At 31.1% G+C, this 14,961-nt stretch overlaps 1 protein-coding gene across 2 annotated transcripts in view; it reads right to left on the reverse strand.

Annotated features, from left to right (window-relative positions):
* Positions 1-14,961, reverse strand: part of LOC127733978 (protogenin-like) — a 63,988-nt gene that overhangs the window by 15,803 nt on the left and 33,224 nt on the right. For both annotated transcript variants that reach the window (XM_052243466.1, XM_052243465.1), the window contains exons 3-4: positions 6,011-6,135; positions 3,627-3,837 (exon numbers count right to left, since the gene is read on the reverse strand). In XM_052243466.1, coding sequence (XP_052099426.1) covers positions 3,627-3,837; positions 6,011-6,135 — 336 coding nt within the window. The remainder of the gene's footprint in view (positions 1-3,626; positions 3,838-6,010; positions 6,136-14,961) is intronic.

A 14,961-nucleotide genomic window follows, 5' to 3' on the forward strand; every position in this document is an offset into this window, starting at 1 on the left:
ATCGAAAGGCGACAGTTGAGATGAGATGTAGCAGAGAAACATCCTCGAGTTTGAAAGACCATTGATAATCTGTTTATCGTCATTCTGCCTATCACGTCGTTAATGTTTACATTGACAACGTCAAGCGCCCTTAGCTTCTAGCGATAATGTTCTATCTCAAGCGAGTAGCATGATTTGAAAAATTATAATAGAAAAAGATCAAAGGAAAAATACAGCAAAGAGCGATAATATATCTTTATCTTGTATATGGAATGTCGCCGCAATATAGCCTTTTTGTGCTGATTCGGTGTAAAGCAATCGCCAATCAATCAATCATGTATATGGAATGGTTAGTAGATATTAAATAATAATACTTAAGTAAAACAAAGTTGTTGGATACTTTCTATCATAAATAGTATAGTGATATGGATAAATCTACTAGAGGTTAATTTAATCTCTGCGTAAAGAAAGAATTTGGGCTTGAAATATATCTGATGATACCAAATAAGTTGATAGCCTTTACTATGTGAAAACTATAGGGTTATAAGATATTAAATTTCCTTTCGTAACAGGTAGATTGGCCGGCACATCAACGTAACATAGGATTTGTCACTTGTGTAACTTCGTTGAAGTAGGCAATGAATACCACTTCATTGTTGTTTTAAAATATTAAAGTAAAATGTCTTAGAATACAATACATTCTATTTTTGACGTTTTTACCTATTATGTATGTTTGTTTTGTTCACACATCGTTGTCAATTTAATGGAATTTTATGCGACTGTCATACAAGTGAGAGGTTTAGCTAGCTGTAAAACCAGGTTTAATCCACCATTTTCTACATAAGAAAATGCCTGTTCCAAGTTAGGTATATGACAGTTGTTATCCATTCGTTTGATGTGTTTGAGGTTTTGATTTTGCCATTTGCTTAGGGACTTTCCGTTTAGAATTTTCCTCGGAGTTCGGTATTTTGTTATTTTACTTTTTTCCAACATAATATACATCCCAAACATCAGTATAAAAATTGCATGGACTATTTTCATTATCTAATATGTAGGTCTTAAATAATATACATATAGCTATATTTTTGAGGAAATTAGAAAAACTGTTAACTTATAGTTGTATTAATAATGATAAAACATATATTTATAGTTAATTTAATAATATAAATTACTTATATTATTTGCCTTTTCCATTTGAATATGTACTGAATTCTTCTTTTGTAATTAACACTGTATATGTCTGAGAGTTTTCAATAAAGAATTTTAACTTGAATTTTAACTTGTTGCTCAAACTTAATAAGTTTTTCTGTGTAGTTTTTAGCTCACCTGACCTGAAAGGTCAAGTGAGCTTTTCTCATCACTTTGCGTCCGTCGTCCGTCGTCCTGCGTCCGTCGTCCGTCGTCCGTAAACTTTTACAAAAATCTTCTCCTCTGAAACTACTAGGCCAAATTTGACCAAACTTGGCCACAATCATCATTGGGGTATCTAGTTTAAAAAATGTGTCCGATGACCCCGCCAACCAACCAAGATGGCCGCCATGGCTAAAAATAGAACATAGGGGTAAAATGTAGATTTTGGCTTATATCTCTGAAACCAAAGCATTTAGAGCAAATCTGACATGGGGTAAAATTGTTTATCGGTCAAGATCTATCTGCCCTGAAATTTTCAGATGAATCGGACAACCCGTTGTTGGGTTGCTGCCCCTGAATTGGTAATTTTAAGGAAATTTTGCCGTTTTTGGTTATTATCTTGAATATTATTATAGATAGAGATAAACTGTAAACAGCAGTAATGTTCACCAAAGTATGATCTACAAATAAGTCAACTTGACCAAAATGGTCAGTTGACCCCTTAAGGAGTTATTGCCCTTTATAGTCAATTTGTAACCATTTTTCGTAAATTTTTGTAATCTTTTACAAAAATCTTCTCCTCTGAAACTACTAAGACAAATTTAACCAAAATTGTCCACAATCATCATTAGGGTATCTAGTTTAAAAAATGTGTCCGATGACCCTGCCCGCAAACCAAGATGGCCGACATGGCAAAAAAATAATACATAGGGTAAAATTCAGTTTTTAGCTCATATCTCTGAAACCAAAGCATTAAGAGCAAATCTGATGGTATACAATTGTTCATTAGGTCAAGATCTATCTGCCCTGAAATTTTCAGACCAATCAGGCAACATGTTGTTGGGTTGCTGCCCCTGAATTGGTAATTTTAAGAAAATTTTGCAGCTTTTGGTTATTATCTTGAATATTATTATAGATAGAGATAAACTGTAAACAGCAATAATGTACAGCAAAGTTAGATCTACAAATAAGTCAACATGACCAAAATTGTCAATTGACCCCTTAAGGAGTTATTGCCCTTTATAGTCAATTTTTTACAATTTTCATAAATTTTGTAAATTTTTGTAAATTTTTACAAAATATTTTCCACTGTAACTACTGGGCCAAGTTCATTATAGATAGAGATAATAGTAAGGAGCAAGAATGTTCAGTAAAGTAAGATCTACAAACACATCACCATCACCAAAACACAATTTTGTCATGAATCCATCTGTGTCCATTGTTTAATATGCACATAGACCAAGGTGAGCGACACAGGCTCTTTAGAGCCTCTAGTTTTTAAAACTCTTTGGTCGTGATGTTGTCTGTTTTTCGTCAAATAACAAGTTTTAATTTTCACTGTGGTATCTTCTTATCTCCAGACATTGTTACAGTCAAAGTGATAGTTTCAGTTTCCTTGTGAATTACAGCACATGTACACTTTGAGTGTGGGTTTTCTCAAAATTAAAAAAGTATGATAAAATTGAGAATGGAAATGGGGAATGTGTCAAAGAGACAACAACCCGACCAAAGAGCAGACAACAGCCGAAGGCCACCAATGGGTCTTCAACGTAGCGAGAAAATCTCGCACCCGGAGGTGGTCCTCAGCTGGCCCCTAAATAAAATTGTGTACTAGTTCAGCGAAAATGGACGTTACACTAAACTCCAAAACATATAAATTAACTAAGATTAAAAAACATACAAGACTAACAAAGGCCAGAGGCTCCTGACTTGGGACAGGCGCAAAAATGCGGCCGGGTTAAACATGTTTTGTGAGATCTCAAACCTTCCCCTATACCTCTGGCCAATGTAGAATTAAGAAACACATAGCAATACGCACAGTAAAACTCAGTTTAAAAGAAGTCCGAGCCCGATGTAAGAATAGGTAACAAAAGAAACTAAGCAAAATGACAATGATACATAGATTAACAAAGGACTACTAGCAGTTACTGACATGCCAGCTCCAGACCTCAATTAAACTGATTGAAAGATTATGTCTTCATCATATGACAATCAAGTACAATCCCTCCCGTTAGGTGTTTAGTATCATACCATCATAAAATATATGAGAACATAACCCGTATCATGCCAACAACTGGTTTTAGAATAAATGTGTTTATTTCCGATGCAAAGACCATATGAGTGAATAAATATTAATACCAAAATATGCAATCCTTAATGACCTGACAACAGTATCGTAACTATATCCTTTCCGAATAAGTCTGTTTAAAGGTTTGGTTAGCTTTTGAGGTGAATGCCGACATTTTGAACATGTTTTATCTACTATTTGCAAATTAGAATGACTACCCTATATTTACCAGTTATTCGAAGTAAAACAAGTCTTTTATATTTCTCTCGAGAACTAACTGCACATTCGTATACTCCTGCATCATCTGGTCGCACATCTTTAATGACTAAATTCCATTCATTTTGCTTCACTACCCTTCGTATTGAAATCCTACTATCTTGACTATAAACAAAATCTCCTATAGTGAGAGGGCTAGGTTCTGACATTCGCCTCCAAACAACCTACGTATAAAATAAAAGAATCCATAAAATAATTATTTACCCGTATCATATTTTAGTCAGACATAAAGTTTGAAATATTTGACTTCATATTTCTAAAGAAATTGAGTTTTTGTATTCAACGTCATTCGGTCAATTAATTGTAGTTAAATCCTAGAATATGAAATATAAGTCTGAAAAGCATATGTCAAATCATATAAACATTGTATGTAAATGTAAAATCTGATTTAATGAGATAACTTGATTCAGTGACGTCATCAACGTTTGTTCATGATTTACTCCTAAACATGAAATTTAGAATTAAATTATATGGAATGACTGTAATATTTTTTCTGTCTATTCGAAATAACCTCAAAAATGTGGTGCACACTTTTTACTAACCCGCTTACTTAGGTACAGAAGTAACAAAACATTATTCCAGTCAGAAAAGTTGGTAAGAATGGCAATTATTTGATTTTTTTTAATACGTGGAAAATTTTTGGCAATATTATGATAACGTTTTCTAATATTCTTTGTTTGGATTACTAAACATGTGTGCTAAATATAGAATATGTTAAACAGCAAAAGGCTAATGAAATCATTTGTTTCGGTTAATCCTACGTTACAAATTAACGAAGTGGTGTATTCTTGACACAGGAAGAGTAAGTAAAACAGTGCAGATTAAATACTTGATCCAACCCTTAATTTCTTTTCACCTCGATGTTATAATAGTACTTAAAGTTATTCAGAAATAGATCAAGACATTTTATTCAATTACAATGTTTGAATAAGACTATTACAGCACAACTGGAAAATCCAATAAAACCATTTCCGATTCTCGGTTTGAATAATTTTTCGTTCATTTCATTATATTTTTATTACCGATTAATCGACGGAAACATTTCCAAAAATTACAATTATTTGATGATCTGTAATGATACACGATAACTTTCATTGAATTAAACATTATATAAACAATTAAATACACTGCAGGTTGATCTTCATCGTTACTGTAGTTTTATATGTTTGATGATATCATTAAAAGTTTGCCTTAAATTATTTGCATTCCAATAGATCGATTGCATCACTTTATATGTCATTAATCAAGTCCAAGTCAGTCCGAGATTCTGGAAAAATTAATTAAATCTAATCCAAATATCAAAATGTTGTCTTTAAATATTTTCATGTAAAATTGTATAGCTTGTTTTATAACCTTGAAAATAATTAACGTTTGTGTAAATGTAATAAGAATCAGGGGTATAATGTTGCTTTCTTAATGGATAAAACTCAAAACTTTCCCCAAAATTTACAAAACAATCCAACAAATATCCTTTGAAGCTCTTAACCATCTACTACCAAGTTATTGTGCACAACTGGTCTACTCTAAATTTTCTCGCATGTGCACTTTGTTTTTTTTATTTAAATCCTAGTGCATTTTTTTTTATTTAAATCCTAGTAATGCACTAACAAGAAATTATTTTTGACCGATTTCAAATTAAGAAAAGCTGGTTTCTGGTATTTAACTAGCAAGTTTCCTTGCTTCCAAAGTCACTAAACCACCTATAGTAAATCAAAATATATTTAGGTTCGCCATAATGATCTCAATTGCAAATTATGGATATTTTCGGCAGTTAATGAACATGAAATAAATTGTATGTAGTCATACGCAAATGCTTTCTAAAAACAAAACCACACCTTTAAAACACATGCTGTTAATAAAACGAAGATGAACGTTAAGATGTCGTCAATAAAATCTTTTACAGCAGAGCCACAAACTAATTTAAAACCATAGAATAAGAACAGTCGAGGAAGAAAGCGAAGTCTGATTGGCCCACTAGTATATAGAATAAAAGGACATGTATTAAATATATTAGTTATTACGGCGAAATACAGCGGACACGAATATATCATTGAAAAAAACTAAAATAGGGTTAAAAGAAAGAAAAAAGTATGAAGATGTGAAGAAAAAGAGGTATACTAATGCTTTGATGTTTCAGTGTTATTATTTGAATTCAATCGAGATTTGAAATAAATAATTGATTAATTCAGACCTCTGTGGGATATAACAGTGAAATAGTATATGGCATGAAAATAAGGGCTCACACATTCGCAAACCACTAATCATAGCTATAAACATATATAGTTGATAATGTAACTATATCGTTAAAAAAATAAAGTTGTTATGCTGACAACTTACGATCCGTGTCTGGAGTCCTATGATGGAACACATCAAGGTAGCTGTTGATCCAGTGTGGAATGATACATTGTTTTCTCTTGGCTCAAAGTATGGAACGTCAGACTTTAGTCCGTCGACGTGTAAGGCTGGAAAAATAAAATGATAAATTCAAAAATGATTACTTGTAAAAACCCATTTATTCCTGTAGCTAATGTCTTTGTCGTTGACGTGATCTGCACAAATTTATTTTGTAATTCAATTTCTACTATAATATAGTCAAGTCATAGGTTTTTCCCATGCAGAAATGATTGCAGACGGTTTGACTATTTCCTTCATATATTTTAAAATATATCATGCTTTAAATATTTTATATGTCCATTTGTCATCTCTCATCTTTTCGTACTGAAACACTTGTAACAAAAATAAAAGAATTAGTATGATCGTTAAAAAGACAAATATCAAATACCAGAGTCCAAATGACGAGGATGTAAGCAGCTATTGGTCAAAGTACGGCCTTCAACAATGACCAGAACCCATACCATATAGTCAGCTATCAAAGAACCGACATGACAAAATGTGAAACAATAGAAACGATAAATCCAACTACCTGATTTATGATAAAACACCATTAACGAAAAACTACATATATTCAGCGGCATAGGAGTGGACTGAAAAGAATGTGGAAAGGGGGGGGGGGGGGCTTTCTGAAAGTAACAAGCAAAAAAAAAAGAGTCTAATAGTCAATTAGGCAGCTAGGCTGTGTCCCTTTTCATTTTCATTTTTATTTTCAAAAATAAAATTGAGAATGGAAAATGGGAATGTGTCAGAGAGTTAACAACTATTATGTTTTTGCCGAAAAGTGTGTGTGCGTTTTTTTTTTTTTTGGGAGGGGGGGGGGGGGGGGGGGATAGGCAAAAACAGATCCAAAACGAAGTCGATGGCCCTATAATTATTGTATTCCAATTAAACGGAAATTTATGTATCAACAAGATATAAATTTTTGAAAAAAAATAAATGCATTTGTAATTGGTCATTTAATGATCTTTTTTCGCCGAATTTATTGTATTTTAAATATATTCTATATTGTGCGCACAGAAATCATATCCAATACGTTTTCTTAAATTGTGAGCTGTTAAATACACAAAACAAGAATGCACATGGAATAATCAGCGTGTAATTAATAATATGCTGAGACATATAACTTTAAACGAGCTCTTCAAAAAGTTCATAATAAAAAGGTTTAGTAGAGATTCTTTACAGTGGTAATTCATAGAAAAATGTATCAATTAAAATACTAGTTAACAACAAAAAGTTTTATCTAACATTTATAACACATTTGTTGCATGTCCACATTTCCATTAATGACTGATAATTTAAAGTACTCACTTTGATATAATACTAGGTTAACATAATTCATAGAAACATTATCATCAAACAAAACATGCTGTAAGTATGAAAACAGAATCAACAAATACAAACTACAAGGTAATGTCATTGAACTCATAAGAAAAGAAAGAGAACAAAAAGCGCCGTATATCATACTTCATAAGTGCATGTTTCTGAACTAAACAGATTGAATCGTGTGTCAGATAGTGTTATAACTAACTGTCGTGTCCCTGAACTCTATAGAAAGCGCTGAATGTAAGATCTCGTTACTTCTTGTTCTTATATAAAATGATGATAAATCGGCATTAAACGTCCAGTGGCAAATATTACATGTACATCAGAACGATAACATTTTGATGTATAATGTATATGAACCCTGGTCTAATTTTTAACGTACAATTTCACTGGGTAACAGTCTCCAGGAAGACATGTTAACCTACCTGGACTACGAACAGGCCAGTCTTTGCCATTCCTCCTGAATGCAGCATTTTTAGCTTAGCAACACATACACATATTCAAGTCTTTGGTTTGACTCCGTCTTGGATTGAACCCACAAATACCCGCACTCGACTCAAGCACGCTACAACGAGATCATCGAGGCGTTTTCTAATATGAGACCTTGTTATCGCTTGTTCCTGAAATCCACACAAAACACCGTATATAAAATCTCGTTGTTGCTTTCCGTGAACTCCACAGTGAGCACGGTATGTAAGACCACATTATTGCTTGTTCCTGAATTTTAGAGAATGGACCATACACAATAACTAGTTAATGCTTGTCCCTTAACTCAACAGTGAACACAGTATATTAAACTTTGTTACTGCTTGTCCCTTAACTCAACAGTGAACACAGTATATTACACCTTGTTACTGCTTGTCCCTTAACTCAACAGTGAACACAATATATTAAACCTTGTTACTGCTTGTCCTTGAACTTCTGAGTAAGAACCGTATGTAAACCTCGTTGCCACCTCATTTAAAACAGTCATAAAATAACTAATCGATAAGTCATCAAACCAGTACCAGTACAGATGTAATCTGTAAAAACTTATATCTATGTAGATAGAAATCATATGTTTAATGAACATGTAATTACTCATTCTTTGAAAATATCGTTAAACAGAAAGTTTATAAAAAAAACCACACTTACAATTTCAAATGAATGAATGCACAATGTATGTCACATATGTAAGATCAAATGTTTGTCACATATATACGATAGAATGTATATCACATATACACGATACAAATATATCACGTATCTAAGATAAAAAATATGTTACACTTTCGAAATACTAGGGATTTGCTTCCCCACGAGATGAGGAAGAGATTACTTAAGCTGTTTTTGGCAAAACTTTTCGGAATATTTGGTCCTCGATGCTCTTCAACTTCGTTCTTTATTTGGTGTTTTAACTTTTTGATTCGAACGTCATCGATGAGACTTTGGTAGATGAAACGCGAGTATGGCATACAAACTATAAGCCTGGTATCTTTGATGAGAAATTCTTACATATATAAGATCAAATATATGTCACAAATGAACAATACAATGTATGTCACATATGTAAATCAAATGTATTAACGATGGAATGTATGTCACATACGTAATATCAAACATATGCCACATATGTTAGATTAAATGTATGTCATATGTATTATAGATACAATGGATAAGCGTTGATTCTTGAAAAAAATCCCTGAAATAACCAATAATAATCCAAAAAATAAACAGGAAAGCACGCTATTATTACAAAAAAAAATCCACAATAACATACACAATAAGAAAAAACTGAAGAAAAAAAATAATAGGGACAACAAAGAGAAAACAAAGATTCGAACCTAAACCGACAAATCTCTACTTTCAACTTGACTCTATTACTCATTGATCTTATCCTCGCGGCTACCAACTTATACTATACGATTGTCTATTATGTATATATAAAGGTACAAACCCTGTGTGTTCGTTGTACCGATATGTATCATATGTTCTTTTATGTATAGGTTAAACAATACTTGGTCATGTTTTATGAAGATTTAAAGCCAAAGGCGTAGCCGATGGTTTTAAAAGTTCATAAAACATGACCAAGTTTTGTCTGACCAATTTATTCACAATTTCGAGTGACCTTACAAAATTATCCTTTCCCATTGTAATATCCAAACCTTAATAAGAATTCACTTTTTATAATGAAGTGTTAACTAGGTTAATAAAAGGAATTGTATATGTAAGAGAATGATAATCCCTTTCTTCTTGATTAAGTACGAGCGTTAGCGAGTACTCATCATGAAGTAAGGGATTATCATTCTCTTGCAAACTTAGAATATTGTAAAGTGCTCAAGGCTCAAATGATCTCTTGATTGGATGTATTCAAGAATTAGTTTCATTGTCAGTGTAATGTTTATAATTGATGCATGACTTCATTTTTCGGCATTTCAAATATGGATTAGTTGTAGTGGTGTAAGGACTTTCTTATGTTTTTGGAAATATTAAAAAATGCATTATAGACATTAGGTGACACAAGTCACACAAAAAAGTACAAAGAGATGGTAGGAATTGTATATGTTTCTTGATTGAGAGTATGAATGTAAATCATGTAATATTTTAGTGAGGAATTATCCTTTTTGTATTTACAGTTTAAATCAATAAATACATTTGAGTAACAATATTTTGGCCCGGCTTTTTAATCAAATACTATTTCATTATCATGATTATGTCAGGGAAATGTTCAAATAAAATGCCTTTAAAAGTTTTAAATATATTCAAAACTTAAATCAAATTCCTGTTGTTTTTTTATTATTTAATTTTATCTGAATATTGGAAATAACTATTCTTTCCAACTGCTGGTTCAGTAATCAGAGTTTTGGAAAGCTAAAGATTTATGAAATTTTTTTTTTTTTTTTATTTGCATTGCTTTTATATTGTTTGATTTTTTAATAATTTGAAGTTATTAATATTCTCATAATAACATTAATGTACAAATTTTACTGCACCAGTAAACTTATTTTGATTTTTTTGTATGTTTCACAATTCAACTTTTAGTCAGTTTCAATCACTGTGATAAATCCTTTCAATCTGATAAATGTGCTTCGGGGCAGTTATAACTCATTCATAGAAACTCTTTGTTTTGAACTGTAAATATACCCAAATAATAGGATAATCCCATACTAAGAACATGATTTACATTCATTCTTCACAATTAATAGACATAAAATCCAACAATTTCATTGGTCGAGAGCTCTTTGCTATATTCTAATATAACATAGATAATGATCATTTCAATATAATGGATATAATGAAATAGTACGGACATAGTTTTGTGAGCACAAAAAGGATAAATTGTTCAAACATTGAGTTATGCTTCAGGTAAAATTTAATACTTATATATACTTACATACCTTAAATTTCTTGATTTTAAAAAGCACACAATGTTATGTAAATCCGCTTTTTGAAATTTGATTTTTTTTTATAATTATAAAACTCACTGTATAAATATTTGAATTCAGACCATTCAACATAAGATGCTTACTTTTTATTGATAAATGTACATGTATTGTGTTTTTTTCCGAAAAAAAAATCCTTTGTTTTATATATCAGCAGTCATACATTGTTTTCTTAAAAGAAAAAAAAAAAGGTATAAAAATTGAATAAATATTATTTTACCTACATCTTTACCCCCATTTCATTTTTTGTTTATTATGTATATGAATGAATGAATGATCTTTATTCTTATAAACCAAATACATTGTTACCGAGAAAATATTATAATAATAACAAGTATTAAATACAGCATGTGTGAAATACAAATTAATATGATAAATATTTACACAAAAGATAAATAAACATATAGTTGTTTTTAACCAGGAGGATAGACTTTCACAGAAATAGATTTAATAAATATACAAAGTTTCTCAAGCTCAACAATATTTTGGGTTGAACATACTTGTTTGAATTTAATAAAATTTATATTTTTATTACAATATTGTGGTAAGTATTTGCTTTTTTCATCTTTCAAAAAATTACATGACATGATATAATGGTATTCATCACCAATGTCAGCTGAGTCGCAAAGGTGACACTTGTAATCTTTCAGATCTTGGAATGTTGCGCCGCCTTCCCGTCTCAATGGGCAAACGGTTATTCCCACATCTAAATTTACATAAGGTTATTAATAAATTAAATGGTAGTACTGATAAATAGTGATCAAATTTAAAAACATTTTTGTACAATCTATAACACAGCCCCTTGGGCGAATTGTTCATTTCTGTTGACCATTCTTGAGTGAACTGATCTCTTAATCTTTGCTGAACACTTAATACGACCCAACGTTTCTGAAATAAGTTGTGACTTTGTCATATATTTGACATTCCACAGTCATCAAAAATTTTCTTTATATATGATACCCATTTACTATCATAACCATAATTATTGAGATTTACATATAACAGCTTATATAATAAACATGATATTTTGCTCTCTTTTCCTTCTTGTAAGCGACACCAGAAACTAATCATACGAATGTGTACCATCATAAAGTTTATAAACATTTGCAAAATTCAAAATGTTTTTTTTTTAATTCTTTTCTCTTTCATCTTTAATCAGTAGGCTATTTTCCCAAGGAAAATGCCGTAGGGGATTGTACACTTCGTTAGTGAAGTTATTAAGAGTTCACTTTCATAATTAATCTACAATGAAAAGTCATTCATGTATAGCATTTCATAGTGCATGGAAAGCCATGTACTATGAAAATTAGAGGGAAAAAAAATGACTTTTCATTGGAAGAGAAGGGGTGAGTATATTCTAAGTAAGAGAATGATAATCCCTTTCTTCATGATTAAGTATGAGCGTTAGCGAGTACTTATCATGATGAAAAGGATTAACATTCTCTTACAAACTTAGAATATTGTGAAGTGCTCAAGGCTCAAATGATCTCTTGATTGGTTGTATTCAAGAATTAGTTTCATTAATAGTGCAATGTTCATGAGAAATGCATGACTTCCTTTTTATGTATTTCATTTATGAATTAGTTTTAGTGATGTAAAGACTTTCTTATGATTTTGGAAAGTATAATTCATTGTGTTTTACAGCAGTACAATGGAATGGTGGGAATTGTATAAGTTTCGTGATTGTGAGTATGAATGTTACAATTTCTCGCTGCATTGAAGACCCATTGGTGGCCTTCTGCTGTTGTCTGCTCTATGGTCGGGTTGTTGTCTCTTTTACACATTCCCCATTTCCATTCTCAATTTTATTCATGTAATGTTTTAGGGAGGTATTATCTTTTTGTTTATTTACAGTTCAAATCAATAAATTCAAAACTTTATTTAATAACCAATAGTTTAGTCCAGCCAGCTCTTTACATTAAATGCTACTTCATTATGTCAAGGAAATGTTCGAATGAAATGCCTTTAAAAGTTTTCAATATATTCAAAAGTTAAATGAAATTCCCTTTTTCTTATCAGAATATTGGAAATTACTATTTTTTACCCACCGCGGATCCAGAAATCTGAGTTTAGGCAAGTATATTAGCTAAATATTTAGGTTTTATTTAATTTCAAAACTTGTTATTACTTTTTTTGCATTGCTTTGGTATAGTTTGATTTTAAGTAATTTGAAGTTATTTTTAAATATTCTAATTTTTTATTGTAATTTTTTAGTTTGTTTCAAAATAAAAGTTTTATTAGTCAGTTTCAATCACAAATCCTTTCAACCTGATAAATGTGCTTCGGGGCAGTTGTAACTCATTTTATATAGAACCTCTTTGTTTTGAACTGTAGATAGACCTAAACAATAGGATAATCCCTTACTAGGAACATGATTTACATTCATTCTTCACATTAAGAAGCATCAAATCCTACAATTTCATTGGTCGAGGGCACTTTGCTTTATTCTAAATGAAATTAGGCACATAAATGAAACAATTGAATATAATTTGGTGATTCCATTTCAGGAACAGATTTAGGAAGCCTCGATTCTAGGAAAAGAATCCACGGTAAATGAATAGGCTGACGTCACGGCAATGGATTAAATGTTTTCAAATTGAACAAGGAAAGTGTGTGTTCGGATATTTAATCTTACGCACCGGTATAAATGTTATCAAAATCGAAACAAAAACAATTTTATTAACGAACATTAAAACAAGAATAAACATGTGGTAAGTTTAAAAATTCTGTTATAATATTGATTACAAATATGAAGAAAAACTTTGGTTTATTATTTCTTTTGGAAGAAATGTAACATTAAAGGTTCTTATCGGAATAATGAATATGTGTTTCCAATTGAAATGTAACTAGAGTATTGTTGATAGTAATATATTCGGAATTCCTTTCACAAGTGAAAAAGCTCCCGCCAATTATACATGTAATCATCAAAACACACCATCGGTCATATTGTGGTGCCGTTGGATAATTGATACACTGCTTCAGCGGTTCTCCAACACAGGATTATGATATCTGAAACCGGGAACCAGACAGGAAGAGCCTCGCTTTCTATATATAGGGAAAACGAAAAGAATGAATATATCTAAAACCAATCGCAACAATATTGGCTAAATATTGTTAATTGAATATTATTAATGAATATCAACATACCTCACAAACATTCAAATTTTAAAATTCTCTTGTTTATGGGGAAGAGGTATCTATTTAATATCGATTAAAACTTCATGATTATGAAATGAATCTTAAAATACATTTTACACAATTAAAATACGAATATTATGTTGTTTTTTTTAAATTTAAGCTGAAAATCTAAAAAATCTCTCCCTATTTACATTTCTGGTTATCTTAAGAATAGGTTTTGAATAAAGAAAAAAAAAGAATGTTGCAGATATCTGAGATAAACCAATTATATTCATCTCGGCTTTCTCGGTTAAGTTGATTTTAACTTTCTTTTTTTTTATTTCAAAACATGACAATATGATATGATTTCTGTAATAAACAAACAAAATCCGAAATAACAAACGTGTCCCTTTCAAAGGGAAAAAGGAAACGACTACCATGAAAATAGTTATGCAACAAATATCGTCAGCCAGCTGGAAGTGAAAATGAGTTGTTTTGCTATTGCTGCAACTTCTTCATTTGAATTAATTGACATTTTGGTATACACATCAAATTGGACTGGTCCCTGCTGATTTGTGAACAACTTATTTAGACCTTGTTTGATTTATTACTTGTTTTATAATGAGGACAATTGCCCATCTTCAGACACTGTACGACTACCTATTCATATTTCATTGATTTTTTTTTGGTGTTATTTAATGTAAGTTGTATTGACGTTTACCACACATCTTCTTTACCAATAATGTTTTTTCTGTGTTGATAAACCTCTCCTCAAATCGTTATTTGCCCTATTACCATGATCATAGAACTGTAACTACTTTCAAATGATGCAAACTTCTATAAATGTCAGTTGTTTTTTCATAACAACTTATTTCCTACCCTACCTGCTGAGTTGCTGTTCACGGATTACGATGATAATTCTAACTGATAGGTACAATACACGTAATTAAAGTCAATATAAGTTGATTATAATATTTTTAATGGATTTCTACAGAGACCATAAGTGAACTCCAGTCAGATAATATCGAAAAC

Source organism: Mytilus californianus, unplaced genomic scaffold (assembly GCF_021869535.1).
Source record: "Mytilus californianus isolate M0D057914Y unplaced genomic scaffold, xbMytCali1.0.p SCAF_3, whole genome shotgun sequence".
NCBI classification, from domain to species: Eukaryota; Metazoa; Mollusca; class Bivalvia; order Mytilida; family Mytilidae; genus Mytilus; species Mytilus californianus.